The following is a 19,335-nucleotide window of genomic DNA, read 5'->3' as shown; positions in this document are numbered from 1 at the left end:
TAAATAAATATAACACTAAATAAAGAATGTTTTATAGCCTGACCCAAGGACTAGAGTGGATCCTAAAGCCCCACGAGCTTGAGCAACTAGCAACCTCTGGACGACGAGATAATATATTTCCCCAGAGAGCTTGACAAATATCTGTAGCAACACTAAACCGTAGCATCTTCAGTTGACTCTACAATGAGCATTACTAGTTAGCAACACCTGTGTGTAATTATAATTCAACAGTGTTTTTCTCTATCTAACACCATACTATTGAAAGAGAGAGTGAACAATTCGATATTCGAAACTCCCAGTTATTAAAACATCGCTACAGAATAGCGCTACTGTAAAGCGCCTTATTTGAAGTAATTTAATGCGAAATACATTTCCCGGGGCATTAATTCAGCAGCTTAAGGTCGAGGTGCTCAGGGATCAGAGCTCAGGGCGCCTGGAAGGGCCGATAACGTGCCGCACAATTACCGGACTAAATATGCTGATTAGAGGTCACAGCTTGTTCTTTGCGATTTTGAAATTATCTTTACCTTCTCGCTGCCTTCGTCCATTGTTAAATCATTTATTTGTTTATATATATATTTTGCGGCTCATTTATTTATTTTGCTATTTGCGAAAAACCGACAATGTCACATGAATCTGACGAATGCAAAGCGAAAGACTATGTATCAAAACTTTATAGAGTCAACAGCTCCGAAAGATGTTCCGATTTTAGAGTGAAAAGTGCGAAGAAAATTTTCTATAAGTTATTTTTTATTCTGATACTGACAAAGTAATTAGATCTACGCGCATGAAACCGCGGGGCGCAGCGTAGTTGGGTGGAAGAAAGAGGAGAGAAACAACGAACCTTCTGAAAAAATCGCTAAAAAACAATGTAGGTACCTACTAAATAATTTTCATAAATCTTAACAAGTAACAAAATTATGTAGGAATTTGTTCTCAATTCATCATTAACAACTCATATTAAGCTATCTGTTAAGCACGGGTCTCATCTCAAAATGAAAAGGGTTAGGCCTTACTCCACCACGCTGGCCCAATGCGGATTGGCAGAATTCACACATGTAGAGAATTAAGAAAATTCTCTGGTGTGCAGTATGTTCTCAATTAAATCCCCTGAAAAAAATGTGTGGTTTTATGAAACTACGATGCAAGTGAAACTATCAGCGCTTCCATATTGACCTTGGTTTCTATGCCGATTGCCGAGCACCTTTTACCTCTCCGCGGGCAGATGTGATGCGATGTGCGATGGAAAAGTTTACTTAAATATTTAAATCCAAAAACAAATTCTGAATAAAGTCGCAAACATCCGCTAGTTCGTTAATATCTAATTAAAAGGCTTCAGTTAATAAAGCGATCTCGAACACATTGTTATGGGAACAATGTTTTTAATGAAGTCACCGGGCTGCAAGAAATATATACCATCGTGATAAAACTGTCGGGTAATTTATTACCGCGGTAATATTACAGTATTACCGGCGGGTAATTTACTACAATGCCTGTTTAAGCCTCACCTATTAAAATGTATTACAGCCGAAACTGAATGCCCCACTTTATGAATGACCCCGTGTCATGGAGATAGACTCGTGCAATAGATCAGAAATTCAATTATCTCGTTTAGTCTGACACGAGTGCGATGTGACACTTGAATAGCATCAAAACATATGCATATGCATATGCATTTGTTTGTAAAATGAAAAGTATTACTAAAATATTTAAAAAACCGAGTTCTAATGTCCTCCCCAAACACTCAGCGGATAAATTATGATCCAGAAAGGTCCATCTCGTTCGATGTAATGGAAGTATTAGAATAGACAGAAAAAGGAAACCTTAATGAAAGAGACAGAGATAGAAAATATTAACTACGAGTACTTGGGAATATGTAAATCTGACTGAAGAAAATAAAATAAAAAGAAACTATGAAGTATTAAAATGATGGTTTTTGTCTGTACACTTATGTTCAATACGTTACTATTGGCTCATTACATTTTAGACGACGGGATATATTCATATGTAATGAATTTCTCTAGCCGGTGTTTTTGTAAGTTTTGACGTAGGCAATGATATTTTTTAGGTTTGTAACTTTGTTCAATATTTTTATCAAAACATAACTTGTAGCAGTTTGTCCTATCTGACACTATTTTATTGACTATGATATCATCGGTATCAGCATTGTTTTGTGCTAAATAATGTTATCACTGTTTTCAAAATGATGCTCAATTTTGTGCTCATTTTGAAAATCATTCGCTGGCAGCTTAATTATACATTCATGATCGAAATACTACATTTTCCGAGCGGCTTTTTGATGACGTTAGTTTTAAACACAGCCTGCGAAGCGAGCGATAAAAATAACTATATTTTTATTAAAAAACTTTATTTAATTAGCAATAATAATTTTTTCGCCATGTATGAAAATAAATATTTTTTGACTAATTCCATTTCCATTTCCCTTCCACCAAGTGAAACACAAAGACTCGTACTAGTACGTCACGTACGGGTACGTTAAATAATCCAAATTCTAAATTTAAATTTTTAATTTTCCGTGAAGCTATGGAGTCTTAATAAAATAGTAATATGTTATATTTCCATAAGAGTAGCTTTCCTTAAGTAATCTTAAAAGATTGCGACTAAGTAAAACTTCAAAATAAATGAAAAAAAGCACAAAAAACGAACGAGAAGAATGAATGAAGAGTGACGAATATTTTTAGATACCTAAATAGCCTAACCTTACTACTTAACCATCAATACGTAATATTATTCAAATGTTACTCTGGGAAAGTACCACAACCATGTCTATTGTCTATTTCTGCCGCAAAGGAGCATCGCTGTGTTCGTTCTGAACAATACAGTCGCAGTTATCATCTGAACATCGTTGTTTCCTTCTACAGTCACCTAAGGCTTAACACACAAACACATGGTTGAGGTAGAACGTAGTACCCCTTTGAGATTATACTCTTGTAGGAAATAGTAGTCTGAGACGAATATGACGTCGCTCAATCTCGGGTTGGTCTGTGTCAACGCGCGACTTGTTTCCGCAAAGAGTAGGGAGTTAGAGAGGGGTAGCGATCAGGCGACTGGCGATATAAAATGCTCGCCGTACGGTCTAGCTCATTCTTGTCGTGGCGTTCGATTCGTCCACACCTTTTGTTGGATTTTGGGATAAGCGGGTAGAGTGACTTGATTACAAAAGGGGAATATTAATTAAGTCAAGGACGTCCTTAACACTAAATATAACGGTCACAAGTCCGCGACTCCACTCAATGTCATTCTCTTCCATTCTAGGGTTTATTTTGGTTACAGTTTGGTTTGTTAATTAAGTTGTCATGACAAATGTTGTGAATTTTGACCTTTGTTCGACATTCGGTTTCTTATTTTTGTAATCCACTTCGGAGTCTGCTAAAACTTATACACGATAGTTTTTGTTATAATGGTACCTACTGCGGTTCCAAGCGTCTAATCTGAGAAGCCCACATCAAACTCTGCGAAGCATCCCTTTTACTATCACAAGCTCACAATATTTAGAAACCATTTCTGTTACTCGTACAGAAACAGGCAACAAAGTTGTCATTAATTATACCAGAGTAATGTAGTGCGGGATTCATAAATACAGAGTAATTTGATACGGTTTCCAATTAAAATGAATATGTTCCAATTCTGTGACATACGCACAGACATACTGCCAACTTTTCATTACATTATATTATTTACTGTTTTATTTATTGCTTCAGCCGTAACTGTTTGTAATGGCTATCGTTTTAAACGTAGTCGTATTTAATAGCCGGGTATTTGTCCGCCTGGGATTCGGTATTTCAAATCATTTTTTAACCGACTTCCAAAAAGGAGGAGGTTCTACGTTCGGCTGTATGTATGTTTTTTTTATAAGAGCTATATTTGCGTTGAAAATAATGTTTACACTAAATAAATAATAATATTACCTAATGATAAAAACTGCATTAAAATCCGTTGCGTAGTTTAAAAGACAACGTACAGAAAAGTTTTCCACCTTAGCCATGCCGTAGGATGATGATGAAAACACTTTGCACGGATTTTATTTCAGCCATTGACGATCATGTAATCTCACATGCCTGCAGCGCTAACGGCTTGACGTCTGATAAAACTGACCGCGTGTTGGTCGGCACACGATCAGTTTTATCGGCTAGTGAGATTGCTTGATCGTCAGTGGTTGACATTAGAGACCTCAATTATGACATTTGCAGTTCCCCAGAAAGCACGCCGACATTATCATTACAATTACAATGTGATAGCAATTGTTCGACAAATTAACATTATTTATTTATTACTAAACGCGCTGACCCACCGTTTACTGCATGGGTTAAGGTATTGTTAACTGTCCAATACCCTCAAATTAAATAAATCCTGTGGCCTTTTGAGAGCATTCAAGGAAGTCTGATCCAATAAACACATTTTCCCACTACAGTTCAGTATGAGGCAAGTTTGGGAGCAAATCGAAGCACTCTGTATAAGATAGAGGGTGTTTGTTAATCAAAGTAATTGGTCGTGTAGTGCAAGCCCGCCCGGCGGAGAGACCGCACGCGCCGTCCGGACCGGATCAAAGCCGTATAGAGCCGTTCCGTTAATTAATAGTCCATCTAATATCGTCTAAGACTAAAATACTCAAGAGTACATACGTACTAACCTAACCTACTACATACGAGTAGTAGGTTAGGCTGAAACATTATTAAGCGGCATTATTTTGACGGCCTCCGTGGCGCAGTGATAAACGCGGTGGATTTACAAGATGGAGGTCCTGGGTTCGATCCCCGGCTGGGCCGATTGAGGTTTTCTTAATTGGTCTAGGTCTGGCTGGTGGGAGGCTCTGGCCGTGGCTAGTTATCACCCTACCGACAAAGACGTACCGACAAGCGATTTAGCGTTTCAGGACGATGCCGTGTAGAAACCGAAAGGGATGGTTTCCGAAAAACCGATTATCTTACTACTACTCTACCTATCTACTACTATCTTACCTACTCCTAACAAGTTAGCCCGCTACCATCTTAGATTACATCATCACTTACTGGTGAGATTGTGGTCAAGAACTAACTTGTAAAGAATAAAAAAAGCGGCTACGTGGCGCAGTGAGCCTGCTTTCTACATCAACGGCCGTGGGTTCGATCCCCAAAACTGGAATATATTTGGGTGATGCACATGGGTATTTTCCAGTATCTGGGTGTATTTATAGGTATATTATACAATATACAGAGTGTCCGTGTAAGTGAAAAATACCACCTAATATCTAAAACTAATTTGTTTTGAAATCCGTAGGGTGACCAAGTTTTAATATTTTTTCGGATTTTTGAAACTTTTCAATCTTGAATCAGTTTTTTTAACGCTGTAGCTGCTATAACTTTTTTTTTATTATTTTTTCTTCAAAAAACACGCTTTTATTGAGCCAATTATTTAACCAGATCCTTATTTATACACAATATTATTATCATCTCCATATACTTATACGGGGGTATACTGGATTCCCTGGTCAGGTACAGGTAGGTAATGGCTCCTATAACCAATATTTTAAACCAACTAGATATAATGGAGGCAAATAAAATGAACTAGACGCGGAAATCTGTAGCAATAAACTGGCGTCAACGAGCCAGCAGAGCACAGTAAAGCTGTCCCGGGTGTCCCGCCTGTCTTATAACTCCGGGACAGTCCCGCTGAGTTACTGCCCAGTGCCAGCACGGACACACGGACACTGCCAGTGGAATTATGACATACCCAATGATGTATAATGTGATATTATACATCAAAAGTACTTGTGACAATGCTATACTTATTAGGCTAGGTTTTTACCCGACTTTAAAAATAAAAATTCTTCTGAAACGCCTTAATAGCTCAATTGAAAAAGGGGCTGGAGTCGAGAGGTAGTGGTGCGATTCCCGCCCGCTTTTCGATTGTCGTTTCCACTCATTACACAATATTTTCTGGCTAATTGGATAGCGGAAATATTGGTCCTATTTAAATGAAAAATATAGTAAAAATTTCTATAGAAAATATTATTTTTTAAAACAATTGTTGAAATATTGATACCTGATGCTAAAAAAGGTTATTCTAAGGTTAAAATGTGAATCTATTTATCTGTGGCAACTTTTAAACATATTGACTGAGTCGAAAGACTTTCCTACCAGATATTCACAAAAGAAAAATCAGATCTTCATTAGGTATAAAACACTAAGCGCAGCGTTCTAATAAGTCTATCAATTTGGGAGCTACGAGGCAACGGACAGATACACACGGTACATCGTATTGTTGCTTAATAAAAATATCACGAACCTACGTAAATATCACGTACGAGAATTCAGTATTGAATCTAAGACCTTGAGATTTTAATGCACCTCTAAATCTTTGAGCTATCGAGGTATTCCGAGAGCTATAAATTTGGAGTAACACCGACACAGTCTGCGCCAGGTAATTTAGGTCTTAAGGTGTCCTAGAATAGTGGAAAGGCTTTAAAATTTACAGGATTCACTCCGACTTGTAATTTATAGACTCGGAAGACGTTGGAGGAAGAGCTAAGTACGTACCTTATGTCCATATACTTGAATTTATCAAACTAATACATTAAAGCAGTGTACTAAATTTGAAATCTTTTACCATTAGAAGCTTCATGGTAACGGAGTAACAGGCTATATTTTATCCCCAATTTCGCCCGGGAATGGAAACTACGATCTATATGATCATCATTAACAGCCAATGGACGTCCACTGCAGACTGCTGGACATAGGCCTCTTGCATGGACTTTAAGCAACTCCTGCAACCTGATAATAAGTGATGCCGACCTTTAATGTAAATAACAACTATTGTATGATGAAATCGTCACCATAATCGACTTATTTCTAATGGATCACAGCATTCCCTTGATTAAGACCCACCACGCTGCTTCGATACACATTGGCGGGCTTGGTGTGTAAATGCATGACTTCGCCACTGGTCAGACCTTAATGATTATCAAAGTATGAAGTAATAGATCTGATAATGATGACTGGAAATCATGGCTTAAAGTGTTGTTCAAGGTAACACCACCACTTCCAAATTTGGAGCTGCTATTAAGCTATATTATTATTATATTTTGGTTTTAAGATTTGATAGACTCCAAGAACCTCTTGATCCGAAGTCATGGACTGAAACCACTGAACATATTATGGAGCAGTTGAACAATGTAAATCAAATTCCGCGTATATATACTAAAACATTTTGTTACAACCCGCTAACTATTCAGGTTTTCATTAATTTTGCATAAAAACCTCTCCATTTCAATAGCAAGGAACAAAAGTGTTTTCTTTTATATTTATTTCTGCTAAATATGGGTCGAATACAAAAATTAGCGGCCAACAATACTAAAAGGGAGGAGTATTAAAGCCATTGTTTCTTGTAAGATAATGTCGGGGCGGACGCGTCGAGAATACGTAATAGAAAGAGAGCTTGTGATTGCCAGACGTACCTCATGTCAATTTTATGAAATTTGTCAACCCATGGTCCAGCTAAAGGTAAGTACCGACGGTAGCCAATTGTGGCATTTGCAGTAGATGTGTGTATGTATGGTTGTAGAAGATAACCGGTTTCAAGGGTCCAGAAGTTCAATTGATCAATTATACTTACATGTAACGTATTTTTTGATATTTCATACATGAGGAATCGTGTCTCCAGTCGCCAGAATCGCTACAGACCTTTAAATTTCTCTTAAAAGTCTTTAACGTTATTTTTACAACCGCGAAGCTAGTCTAATAAGAACAGCGAAGACGTGGAATGCCCTTCCGGCTTCTGTGTTTCTTAACACTTACGATTTGTACACCTTCAAGGCAAGAGTGAATAGGCATTTTCTAGGCAAGCTACCAACTAACCTAGACCTCATCATTGCTTTCCACCTGGCATGATTGTAGTCAAGAGCAAGGTTATTATGGCCGACTGGCGACATGATTTCTAATAGGTACTATGCCGATGAAAATAGTAAAAAGTACAATTTATACTTGGGCGGTTAAGCGTTCGCTACATTTCAAAGCCATTACAGTCCAAACTTCATAATTGGCTACAGGTACCTCCCTATGGTAGAAGCAGAGGCTGACCAACTTCGGTTTCATAAAATAAGGAATGTCTGGCTATAGCAGGCTCTGAGTCCGTAATGGCGGAGGATATTTTTCTGGAATGCAAATGGAGATTAGGCTTTTAACAGTTTTAATGAAGTTAGGACCTTAATCGAAAGGAAATTGTATGAAAATTGTAATACTCTGCTAAGAGAGCTGTTTATGTTAAGTGGGGAGATTAATTTTCGGTAACGGTTGCACAATTGACGTTTTTATTTTAGGTACGATTACGTTAACTGTGACGTAATAACAATGTTTAATTTAGATTTCTCGATTGGTTTAGTTTTGTTACAGATTTATACATGTTAGTGTATTTGATGTTTGTTCAATCCTGATTAAGACTGAGCAAATATTGTGTGTTCTGCTCTCCTTGTTGCCTGTCTTGTCGTACTGGTCCAATGGTTAGCTTATGTAGTTTCGGATCACAAAGTCTTGGATCATGTCCTGGATTGGGTTATGAAATAGTATTTTATTATTCTAAGATCCGAAATAGGATCTCCACCGATCTGTTTATTGACTGACTCTTCGTCAAACTATCATTATTAATAATGCTAATAATGGTAAAAATATTCTTTTGAGTTGTATCCTGCAATTGACAGAATTAAAAGATCATACCCTGATGACAATATTGGATTGAAACTTGCATTGAAAGTATTGTCACTGGTGCCCGGATTTATCAGATTTTCACGGAAAATAGTAAAACATATTTATTGTTAATTTACAAAGGCAGCAAATCCGCACAATCGCTGCCATTTGGCGCCATTACCTTAATGCGTCGGCACACTCGAGCGCCGGGCGCGGAAATCGTGAAGCAAAATTGGGTAGTCATTTTATAAATTGCATTTGACCTCCGAACGATATTAAATTTGTGAATATTTGCCGCGTTAATGCCGACGCACCGAGAGCCCACGAGCAAACCTCCCGCGGTAGTGAGCCGCCGCCATCGATATGTAAAAATCTCCTTTTTCTACTACATAAATAATCGCTTATATACAAACGCGGGTTGTGCATAGTGATATAATACACAGTTTGCTTATAAGGCGCCTATTTACTCTTCTCGTAGCTAAAAGCATTAGTTACTAGTAGGATGGAATTCGCATATTGAAAAGGCGTGTATATTTTAAGTACGTTTCAAAAGCAAGGCATAAACTACTTAGTTCGTTTCTACTAAGTCCATACGATTACTAGTAGACGACTAACCAAAGATTAACTGAAGTAAATTTGAAATTTATAATCATTCGCGTGGCATCCCTTTCTTTGACTTGACTGACGTGACTTCGGCATTCAAAACCACGCGGCTGAGGTTTTAGGTTGCAGATTTTTAACTATTTTTTATTACAACATAAAATAATATGTGTGAAGATATGCCTAGAATGTAAAAGCTTAATATAAAAAAGTTTTTTTATCATTATTTCATGCTAATTTTAATTCAAGTACTGATTGTATGACTCTAAGCACCCTCGTAGGTTTGTGTGGGCTCTTGGTCTACAGGGAATATTTCAAATTATTTAAATATTCCCCCCTCACAAGTAATCTGGGGCAATATGCCGGTGATTTATTTTTATATGGAGTAATTTCTTTCCGGGCGGTTTGAATTACGAGTGGAATAGCGTAGTGTGCCCTATGGCAAAGTGATTATTACGATGCCGAGCTTAGGATGGTAGCAGGATCACTGCTGTAATTTTTAGGTTCATTAAAGTTTTGATCAACTAACGTAATTGGTTAAAGTCCTTTTATTGGTGGAACAATTTTTTGACATACTATGAGAGTTATGGTTGTTGGTACATGAAACTTCACAGCTACGCCACAGGTTCACGTGTGCAGTGTGATGCTTCATTAGGGCTCATCAACGCGTCATATGCCACATCTTTGTGGTGTTGTACGGAGTAATCTTTGAATCTACTGAACTGATTTTAAAAATTCCTTTTACTACTAGAAAGCCATTTTATTTTAGAGTGTCATAGGCTATATTTTATTACCATACTCTCACGGGAACGGGGACTACGTGGGTAGAACCGCGGGGCGTCGGCTAACTTAAAATATATAGGAAACTATATATTTTAAGTTAAGTAAGCGCAACGTACCAATGAGGCATCTCTCTTAGCTAACAGGTCGTGTTGTTATAGACATAGACGATGGGTGTATTACATAACATCCAATCAAATCAAAACATTACTACATTTATAAATCTGTTATGATGTTAGTAGTTGTGCCTATAATAAGGAATAAAGCTATGGACTATTTGGTAAGGTTAAAGTTTAAAAAACAAACATACGTGCACATATTATCAAAACCTAATAACAGTACACTAACTTGTGTACAGTGGTGTACACAATCAGATCGTCTCGAGAGAAGTCGGCAACCTGACAAATTCTGTATTTTGTTAACAGACTCAAAATAATGTAATCAAAAAGCGAGCGATGCCAGGCAAAGTTACCCCCCCTCTCCCCGCACTGCCATAACACTGTCAGAACTTAGCAACTTTGAACCGAGTCGAAAGTTCGCTGCAAATTATACCTTATGAGTGTTATCATAAGACATAGTTTGTCTTGTCGGTAGTCTTACTTTGAAATAGTTATGCAAAGTTTGTTTATTCTTGAGGACCTCTACGGCGTAGCGGAGCGTAGGAACACCGAATTGGGAGACAGTTTGTGGTTTGATTTCCGACTTTATCATGCGTCAGTTTATTAAAATAACTAAGTTTTATCAGTTCCACCGTCATTATACCAGAGTCAATTAGGGTTCCATTTTGACCTTTAGAATATTATCGTATCCGTTCTAGCACACGTGGGACAGGGGAACATTCAACATTCTTACAAAACATTATAAACTACAAATACGGAATACGGGTATGAATGACACTCACAAATAATGCTGTATATTTGTAAAAAAAATTTCAAAATCAGATCCAGAGATTTCCTCCTACAACTTCAGAATTTACAAGTCACAAGATAACAAACCCACAATATCACTAATTAAAAAAAAATAACTCTTTATAATATTAGAATAGATTGTTTTTGTTGGAACAAATTTATTATAAAGATAAACTTGACCAAAGAAAGTATCTTTCAATGAAAACGCTTAGAAAAAGAAGATATATATTTGATAAATATCACTTGAATGTTGTCCCTTTACTGTAAGCCAGCATAGTGTATTCAATGTATTCTATTGTGTAACAAAGCGCCGAAAAACCCCCAAAGCTTTTAAGCCGCCGTCAGAATGGTTCCAAAACTGATTGGCAGGAACACAGCCTAGCGTTTAGGATTCGAAGTAATCGAAAAATAGCGATATATTAGCTTTTTATACTGTGCAGTCATCAAAGTATTACAAACATAACCAAATGGAAAAAATATAATAGGTATTAGATATATATATATATATATATATATATATATAGATGAATAACGAATTATTGAAATTGTCATTTGAATTAATTAACACATACTTAATAAATAATTTGCATGCCAAATTAGCAAGATACATTTACCATCTACATCTATCGACCACCTGTATATATATCATGCATTTATCTGCAAATAAATAAATTGATTGATTGAGTGACTGTTTTGTCTGGGAAATAACGCAGACACGTATAAATATTATGCCCATGTCATCAACATGTCAGACCTACTTACGAGTAGAATACAGCCTTTTGACCTGAGGCTTGAGTATCAAAACTCATTTTACGTCTACTATAACTTCATACCTGTATTTATCAGGGAGATACTACTTTAAAGACTATACGCTTTATTTATGTTTCTGATCCATGCACCACAATGTACCACTGCGAAGCATAGCATGGTACACCTAGTTAACTATCATTAACTATTTTATGTAATACAAAGTAAAAAATGGCATAAATAGCACCGGCGCGGTGGGCGGGCGACGCGGGCGGAATCAATCAGGGCGGAAAGCTTTGTTGACGTGTAATAGATAATGCGGAAAGTTATAGTTGATCATTAATCACGCGGCTGCAGATACCTGCTTTATATTTTGACCTGTTTCATATTATTATTTTGTTAAAAACATTGTTTTTTTTTCTTTTCACCACTTTTTTCGAGCAATTTTAATCACACAGTCAAGTTCTTAACAATAACTTTACAATAAAAAGTTCATTATAAAATACTAGTACTACCCCGCCCCGCGGTTCCCGTTCCGGTAAGAATATGGGGATAAAATATAGCCTATAACACTCACAAGTAACGTGGCTTGGCGTGGTAAAAGAATTTTCATAATTGATTCAGTAGATCCAGGGATTACCTACCCCCTACAACACCACAAACTTTATTTATTTATAATGTAAGTATAATGTATAGATGATAATGTTCCCACTCCCCTCCTGTTAGTCCAGCGGACAAACATTGAAACTATGACGTCTATGATGAGTCCAGCCTCTTTACCGTCGAGCTATTGGAGCTTCATCTTCAATATTCAATGTTGATTGATTAATTAGCTAGATTATCTGAATCTCCTCTCAACGCCGTCCGTTGGACTGTTTGTTACCTTACCTACTGCAGCAGTTCGCTAAATTGGAAGTGTATTTTTTTTTATAAAAATAAGTATAAATCATTTCTTTGATATGTCAATACTATTCATAACTACAATAGGTTAACCAAAATAATTATATGTATATTATCTTGAAAGAAATCAATATTACGCCTTTACATAAGATTCATCTGTTTAAACTGATGATTGCTAGCTGATTAAAAATATCAAATTTAAGATAGGGAAGGTTGCATCTTGGCCTGACTAACATTTGACGCTATCAACTACACTTTTCACTATAAGTTAAGACACAACTGTGTGTGACCCACTGCCGTGCGTATGACACACTTTAAAAAGCAAAAAGCAGTACCTCTTTCAGCAGCAGCGATCTGCCAGCCGAGCACCGCCAGCGCGACCGTCAAGAGCTTCGCCATCTTGTGTCGGTCACTGTCACACCATCACACTCACTGACTCACTGTCGCCGACACTGCCGTGTCACAGTCGCACTTGACACTCTTACTCCTTGACGTCATTCATGTTTGACGAAATCTGAAAAAGAAATAAAAAAGGTGATTTTCAATTCTTGACGTAGGTAAGCATGGTATGGTTTCAACTTAAGTATAATTTTATTCGAGCAGATTCGAAGTAGTCTAAAATCTTTGTTAGAATTTGAAGGAAATAAAACTGAACAACTTTTTTTTTTTTAATATACTCATTAAAAGTACTTAAACAAAAATAAAATCGCTTAACAAGTAATATACAGTTCATCTTTTTTGTGTTCAGGTATTTATAACTTCATAATTCATCGGTTAGGCTTAGTCTCTTTAATATAAATAGATATAATAATAAATAAATAATACAATGAAACAAAAAAATACTGTTTTTAATTTCCAGTCTGTACGCGATAAACTATCAACAAAGTGCTCGATTATTGTTCGATGTTCCGTTATTTACTCTCGAGGTATTACTAATAAAGGTTAGGTACTAATTAAAAAAAAACCGCGAAATCAAAATTATACGCAACTAAAGTCGCAGATATCAGCTAGTAGTATGTATATATTTGTAAATACCGGAAGTACACCGACGCGATGTATAATAATTGTATACACAAGATATCGATGCTGCGCTGAATGTGTGTTTTGTAAAGAATGCCCGTCGGTTTGCGCACGCAAATAGACCAGTTGCTAAAACCACCGCTTGCCTACCGTACAGTTGTGCTACCTAGCTAGTAATGCTAACAAGAGGGTCGGACTGTTTTCAGGGGACATATTCGTTACAAGACGCACTAAATTCTAAAAGATCGTTTCATCGTTTATCACTTTGTAAGTTTGTAAAGATTTTCTTTTTCAGCAGTTTATGAAGTTTACTTTATTCTTGTAGTACTTTGAGTTTAGGTGCATCCAACATTGCGTGGATGCTGTGAAATAAATATAAATAACAAAATGTATTTTTAAAATTTAACAGTAGGTATAGTACAATATTTTTCATAATCTAACTGTAAGTGTATTTTAATAATTTAATAATAAAGTCATTGTGTAAAGCTAAAACTATCTGATCCAACACGTAACCCCATTATTAAAAAAAAAATGTATACTTTCAATGGGAAAATCGAAGCTGCATCTAGCTGACCAAAACACATTTTTTTTATTTTTTTTTTTTTGGTCACTATATATTTTTTATTTAAATTTGTTAGAAATACCTACTGTTAAGATTTTCTAATAAAAAAAATAAAGAAACGTATTAGTTTAGTTGTTATTCTCTCACACTCGATTGATGAATAATACGTGCTACAGTATTATTGCAATGGTATACAACGATAAATAATATATACAAAGGTTAAAAATAATATATTATTAAGTATCTGAATATTATGTTTATTGGTTGACTAACCCTACAACAGAATAGATTATTTTTAAAATATTAATATGATTATATTTTATTTAAACGACTTCCTAAAGGAAACGGTTCTATGTTTTTGTTTGGATATGTACAGGTGACATCGTATACGTACATCAACCCATCCGCAGACAACAAAAGTCAAGCGAATGGCCATTTTGAATATGAATCACGAAGCAAACAGCGAACGAATATGTTATAGACAGATGCAAGCCTACCTAAGTTTAAAAAGTGCGTACTTGTGTATTATCCAACTGTACGGCTTGTCTGTCCGCGTAATCGCCGGGCTATTTCGAGACCAAGAATCCAGATTTCGTATTATTAAATTACATTTGGCCGCCGCTGTACAGAGCCGTGTGCGAGCGCGCGCTACGTGAATGTATTGCGGAAAGAACTTGGAAAATCTGACGGTTCCTGATAAAACTAGCTACTCTGTATGTGGAACGTGAGCTTTTATTTGTTTAGGTGGCTTTTGTAAAGGATATCCATTTCTGGTTATACAGCAACTAATATTATACTTATATTTGGAAAAAAATTAACTAGCCTTAGTATGCGAATCCGTGTACTGGAGTTTGTAAACTACTCAATTATAAATCGATCTAATTATAACTTGACCTTGTAATAATTACCTACTATCAGACGTTAAAGATAATGGACAAGGACCAACAGCGTAAAGTGTAAACCAGCCAATCAACCATAATCTCATACTGATTGCTGTTCAGAATTTTCTTAAAAGAAAAAACTCAATAATTTACCCGAGACAACAACCCGGGACTTTTACCTAGGATCTCGCAATCGATAGCTACATGAATTGAAAATTGAAGCAAAGAGACAGTAGCGCTATGACGAACCACATTCTTTGAATCCAGAGTTCCTGAGTTCGACTATTGAGACTTTGAAATACTGAGTTTTTCTTTCTTCTAAGATTTATCAGTTGGTTGCGTTTCCTGTGTCTTTAAGAACACTTTAAATTATTGTTATCATTAACATTTGATAGTGGGCGTTAACTCATGTAACATTATCACCCTCTCCTATTAGCCTGGCCCTGTAGTGGGCCCATTCTAACTATAATATAATTTATTTTACTTCAAAATTAGCTGGTAAATCTCAATCAGGCTCAACATTAATTGGCAAAACTAAATTGGCAAATAATTGTCACATTCCGCTATCGATAAACAGAGAACACAAATAACAATACACTGTACTGATTCAATGACTGTGGCGGGTAATGAGGCGCTAATTGCGACCCGCCCCGTTTGAGTTTAGCTTATTGTGTCAGTGCCAGGTCTGGCTGGTGGGAGGCTTCGTCCGTGGCTAGTTACCACCCTACCGGCAAAGACGTACTGCCAAGCGATTTAGCGTTCCGGTACGATGCCGTGTAGAAACCGAAAGGGGTGTGGATTTTTTCATCCTCCTCCTAACAAGTTAGCCCGCTTCCATCTTAGACTGCATCATCACTTACCATCAGGTGAGATTGTAGTCAAGGGCTAACTTGTAAAAAATGAACAAATGAACAAATTATTGTGTATCTCGATATCAAAATAATCAAAATAATATTATATTATAGAGAATGAGAGAGTTGTGTGTAGGACTGGGAGCTCATAATAAGTGTAATCGAGAGATCACTAACATTATGTAACAATTTTAGAAAGTGTCTATTTGTATATATTTGTCTTATCTGAAACTCAAACATACTGTAGACAAGTTAATTTGTTTTTTAATGAAAACAATTAAAAAACGTTGATTTATGAACTAAAGTATTACATACAAGTTGCAAGGGCCCTCGTTCTAGGTAAAAACTTGTATTACTGGGTGCCCCGGTGGGTAACAAATAACATAATTCTAATGTTCATATGTTTAATCATAAAAAGAATATCAACAGTCCTTCCGATTAGTCGTAAAGACTATGTTATGAGTGGACGACAATCGAACTCATAAACTGAAGGTCGTGAGTTCGGTCTCCGAACAGTGGCGCTATTGAAGATTATTCTTTATAAGGCCAGTTCATACTTCTTCTTAAGATAACTATGGAGTTTGGACTACCTCCTAGTTGGTGGTAGCTAGCCACGGCCGAAGCCTCCCACCAGCCATACCTGGAACAATTAAAAAACCCTTAATCAGCTCAGCTGGGGATCGAACCCAAGACCTCCTTCTTGTAAATCCACTGCACATACCACTGCGCCACAGAGGCCGTCAGTGTTTGAATGTGTTAAGGTGCTAAGCACAAATAATTTACATAGAATATATTATACCTATTACTATCAGTTTACGGATATAGCCAGATAATGCTGTCAATCATTATGTTAGCCTCAAATCAATGTCAGTCTGTGTGTCCCAAACACGTTACACACAATCCAATCACGCTCTAACCGAACGCCATTACCAATAATGTATCCATAACCGGCCGATTGACAAATGTATTCTGAGCTATCACGCGCGTCACGACGAGGCACCGTTTACATCTAATCGATGCGATGTATGCATTTGAATTATTATGCAGCGACCTCTGGTATCGGTGTAAGAACGTGTCCTAGCCAGACATCCGTCATTGTAGAACCTGTTGCCGTAGGTAAATATTGAGTTCGGACTATGGTGGCTTTGTCAGGTTAACCATGCATGTCGGCCTCTCTGGTGCACTTAGTAGTGCTTTGATTCTCAACAGAGAGGTCCCGGGTTCGATTCAGTTACCGCTTCCATCCTAGACTATGCGTCAATTAAAATCAGATGAATTCACGGTCAAGGTTAACTTGTCATTCGACAGAAACTCTAAGCGTACTTTTTATATTTTCTTCAGAATAATTATTCCTCTTAATTGTGTACTCTAGGCAAAGTGGTCGTGGTTGCTACAATATGCGATGCGATATCTTTAGATGGTTTGTTGTATAGCGTACCTACTCGGCTAATTTTCTTGAATTGTGAAGGTGACTTCACTAGGTCCGTCCATTTAGTCCATGAATTTGTGCTCAGGAACTATTTATTCCTCGTACTACTTTCGCCATTTTACTGCATTGCTATATATTGGATGGAATTTCATTTCTATTTTGTCGTTGTGTTGGGACTCGCGCAAGGCATTTTGCGTCTTCTTTTTAGCCAACTGCCGAAGGACGGTTATTAGCTTCGAGTGTATGGATATGTTTGTATAGTTGTATCTTATTTTGGTCTCAGTATTTAGTATTTATTTCAAATTTATTATTTAATTTATACCTCTACGGTACTCTTTAGCGGTATGAAATTCTAACCTAAATAAACCTGACTGAGTAGTACTCTTCCGTACAAGTTCTGCCACAAAAATCTCTCATCATCAACATTATCCGCCGATGGTCGGACGACACACTGAGGTCGTGTGGTCGATCCCCACCCACTGTAATCACTCCTAACACAGTCTTTTAATTGGAGGGGAATTGGAATATTAGTCATATTTTCATATTTACAAGATATGGCAGTTATTCACAAAAATAAACGTGAGGCCTTTGATAAGACGTCGGTATAACCGCGTCTCACCAGCCGATATTCTGCTAGCTTTAGGGCAGGGGCACACGATGCGATGCGGCGGCGTTGCGGCGCCAGAGCGGTGTCGCTGCGTCTTATATAGAAATATCTGTGGCATTTCACACGATGCGCTTCGGCACCGCACCGGACTTGCAATCGCCGATAATAACGGGGAGGGGTGAGTGAATTGCGACGCCGGAGCGGCACCGCTCAGTTGCTTATTCGTCACAGGGATTCACAGACTATCCAACACTGCTGCAGCGTGCAACATACCAACGTTGCGGCGCCGCACCGCTCGTATGCCCGCTGTTACGGTGAAATCTTTGCGATGCGGCGCCGCAACGCTTCGTATGCCCCCGCTCTTAGAGATGAGGGATCCAGCACGTATATGGGTCACGAATACAACATTTAACATCGCTCGACATTCATAAGCTTTTTGTTAAGGAAACTCTCCCAGAGGAAAATATTAATACGGAGATTTTTCCGTTCGATGTAAAACGTAAATAAATTGATCTTTTCGCATCATTAGCTTGTCGAATTGGCTTCTTTAATTCGTCAATACTGTCGATTGGTTAGTGCGCACTGCAATAATTGTGATGATGATTGTGTGAAAGAAACTGATATTACTGTTCCACAAGACGATAATCTAGTAAAAGCAAGTATCAAAATACTTGAACTTTACTCACGAGATTTTCACCATTGTTAATAGTAGGTATGTAATATAAAGCTTCGACCAACACCTTCGCTTGGTTGTTTGGTCAGAGGTCGGGTATAAAAGGCAGTTATCCTCGTTTTATCCTTGTTGTATTTATCATTAAGGACATTAATTTAAAAAAATGTATAAGTATATAGTAGTAGAAAAAATACTTAAAAATATTATTTGAAACAGACTGACAACTCATCAAGGTGTTTGGATTACAAAAGTCAAAGAATTCGTAATAAAGCTCTTCCGGGAAAGTACCTACTATTGCTACGGTTACCTACGCCTAGCTTCTGCAGTATGAATATATTTCAGTTTAAAGGGTATGCGTCAAACTTCTAGTCCGCTCTGAAGTTGTATCACGTTGAACTGCGTACACATTCCAACCGATGACATATGTTTCTATATTATATTACGCAACCATACGCCTCAGTGCCCAGAGCTGACTTGAAATTTGGACAGTTAAAAACAAGGTCTTTTGTTCGTATAATACCAAAACACTATCAGTTTCAGGCGAACACACTGTGCAGCAGACAGTACAACACTACACGTGTGGAGCCAACTCTGCGGGCGGGCGGCTGATTCCATCAGCGCCGTATCAGCGGCGGGCGGCGGCGGGCGGGACGATTGTACCCCTTTGTGGTAGCGGCGCGGTGCAAGTTGCAACTCACG

General features: G+C 37.4%; 1 protein-coding gene across 1 annotated transcript in view; it reads right to left on the bottom strand.

Annotated features, from left to right (window-relative positions):
* The window catches only part of LOC112046705 (uncharacterized), a 413,809-nt gene that overhangs the window by 360,725 nt on the left and 33,749 nt on the right, over positions 1 to 19,335 (bottom strand). The window contains exon 2 of the mRNA XM_052886800.1: positions 12,949 to 13,127. Within this exon, the coding sequence (XP_052742760.1) occupies positions 12,949 to 13,012 (64 nt within the window). The 5' untranslated portion in view covers positions 13,013 to 13,127. The remainder of the gene's footprint in view (positions 1 to 12,948; positions 13,128 to 19,335) is intronic.

Source organism: Bicyclus anynana, chromosome 18, assembly GCF_947172395.1.
Source record: "Bicyclus anynana chromosome 18, ilBicAnyn1.1, whole genome shotgun sequence".
Lineage (NCBI taxonomy): Eukaryota > Metazoa > Arthropoda > Insecta > Lepidoptera > Nymphalidae > Bicyclus > Bicyclus anynana.
The sequence above is the reverse complement of the archived record's forward strand: the minus strand, read 5'-3'. Positions and strand labels throughout refer to the sequence as shown.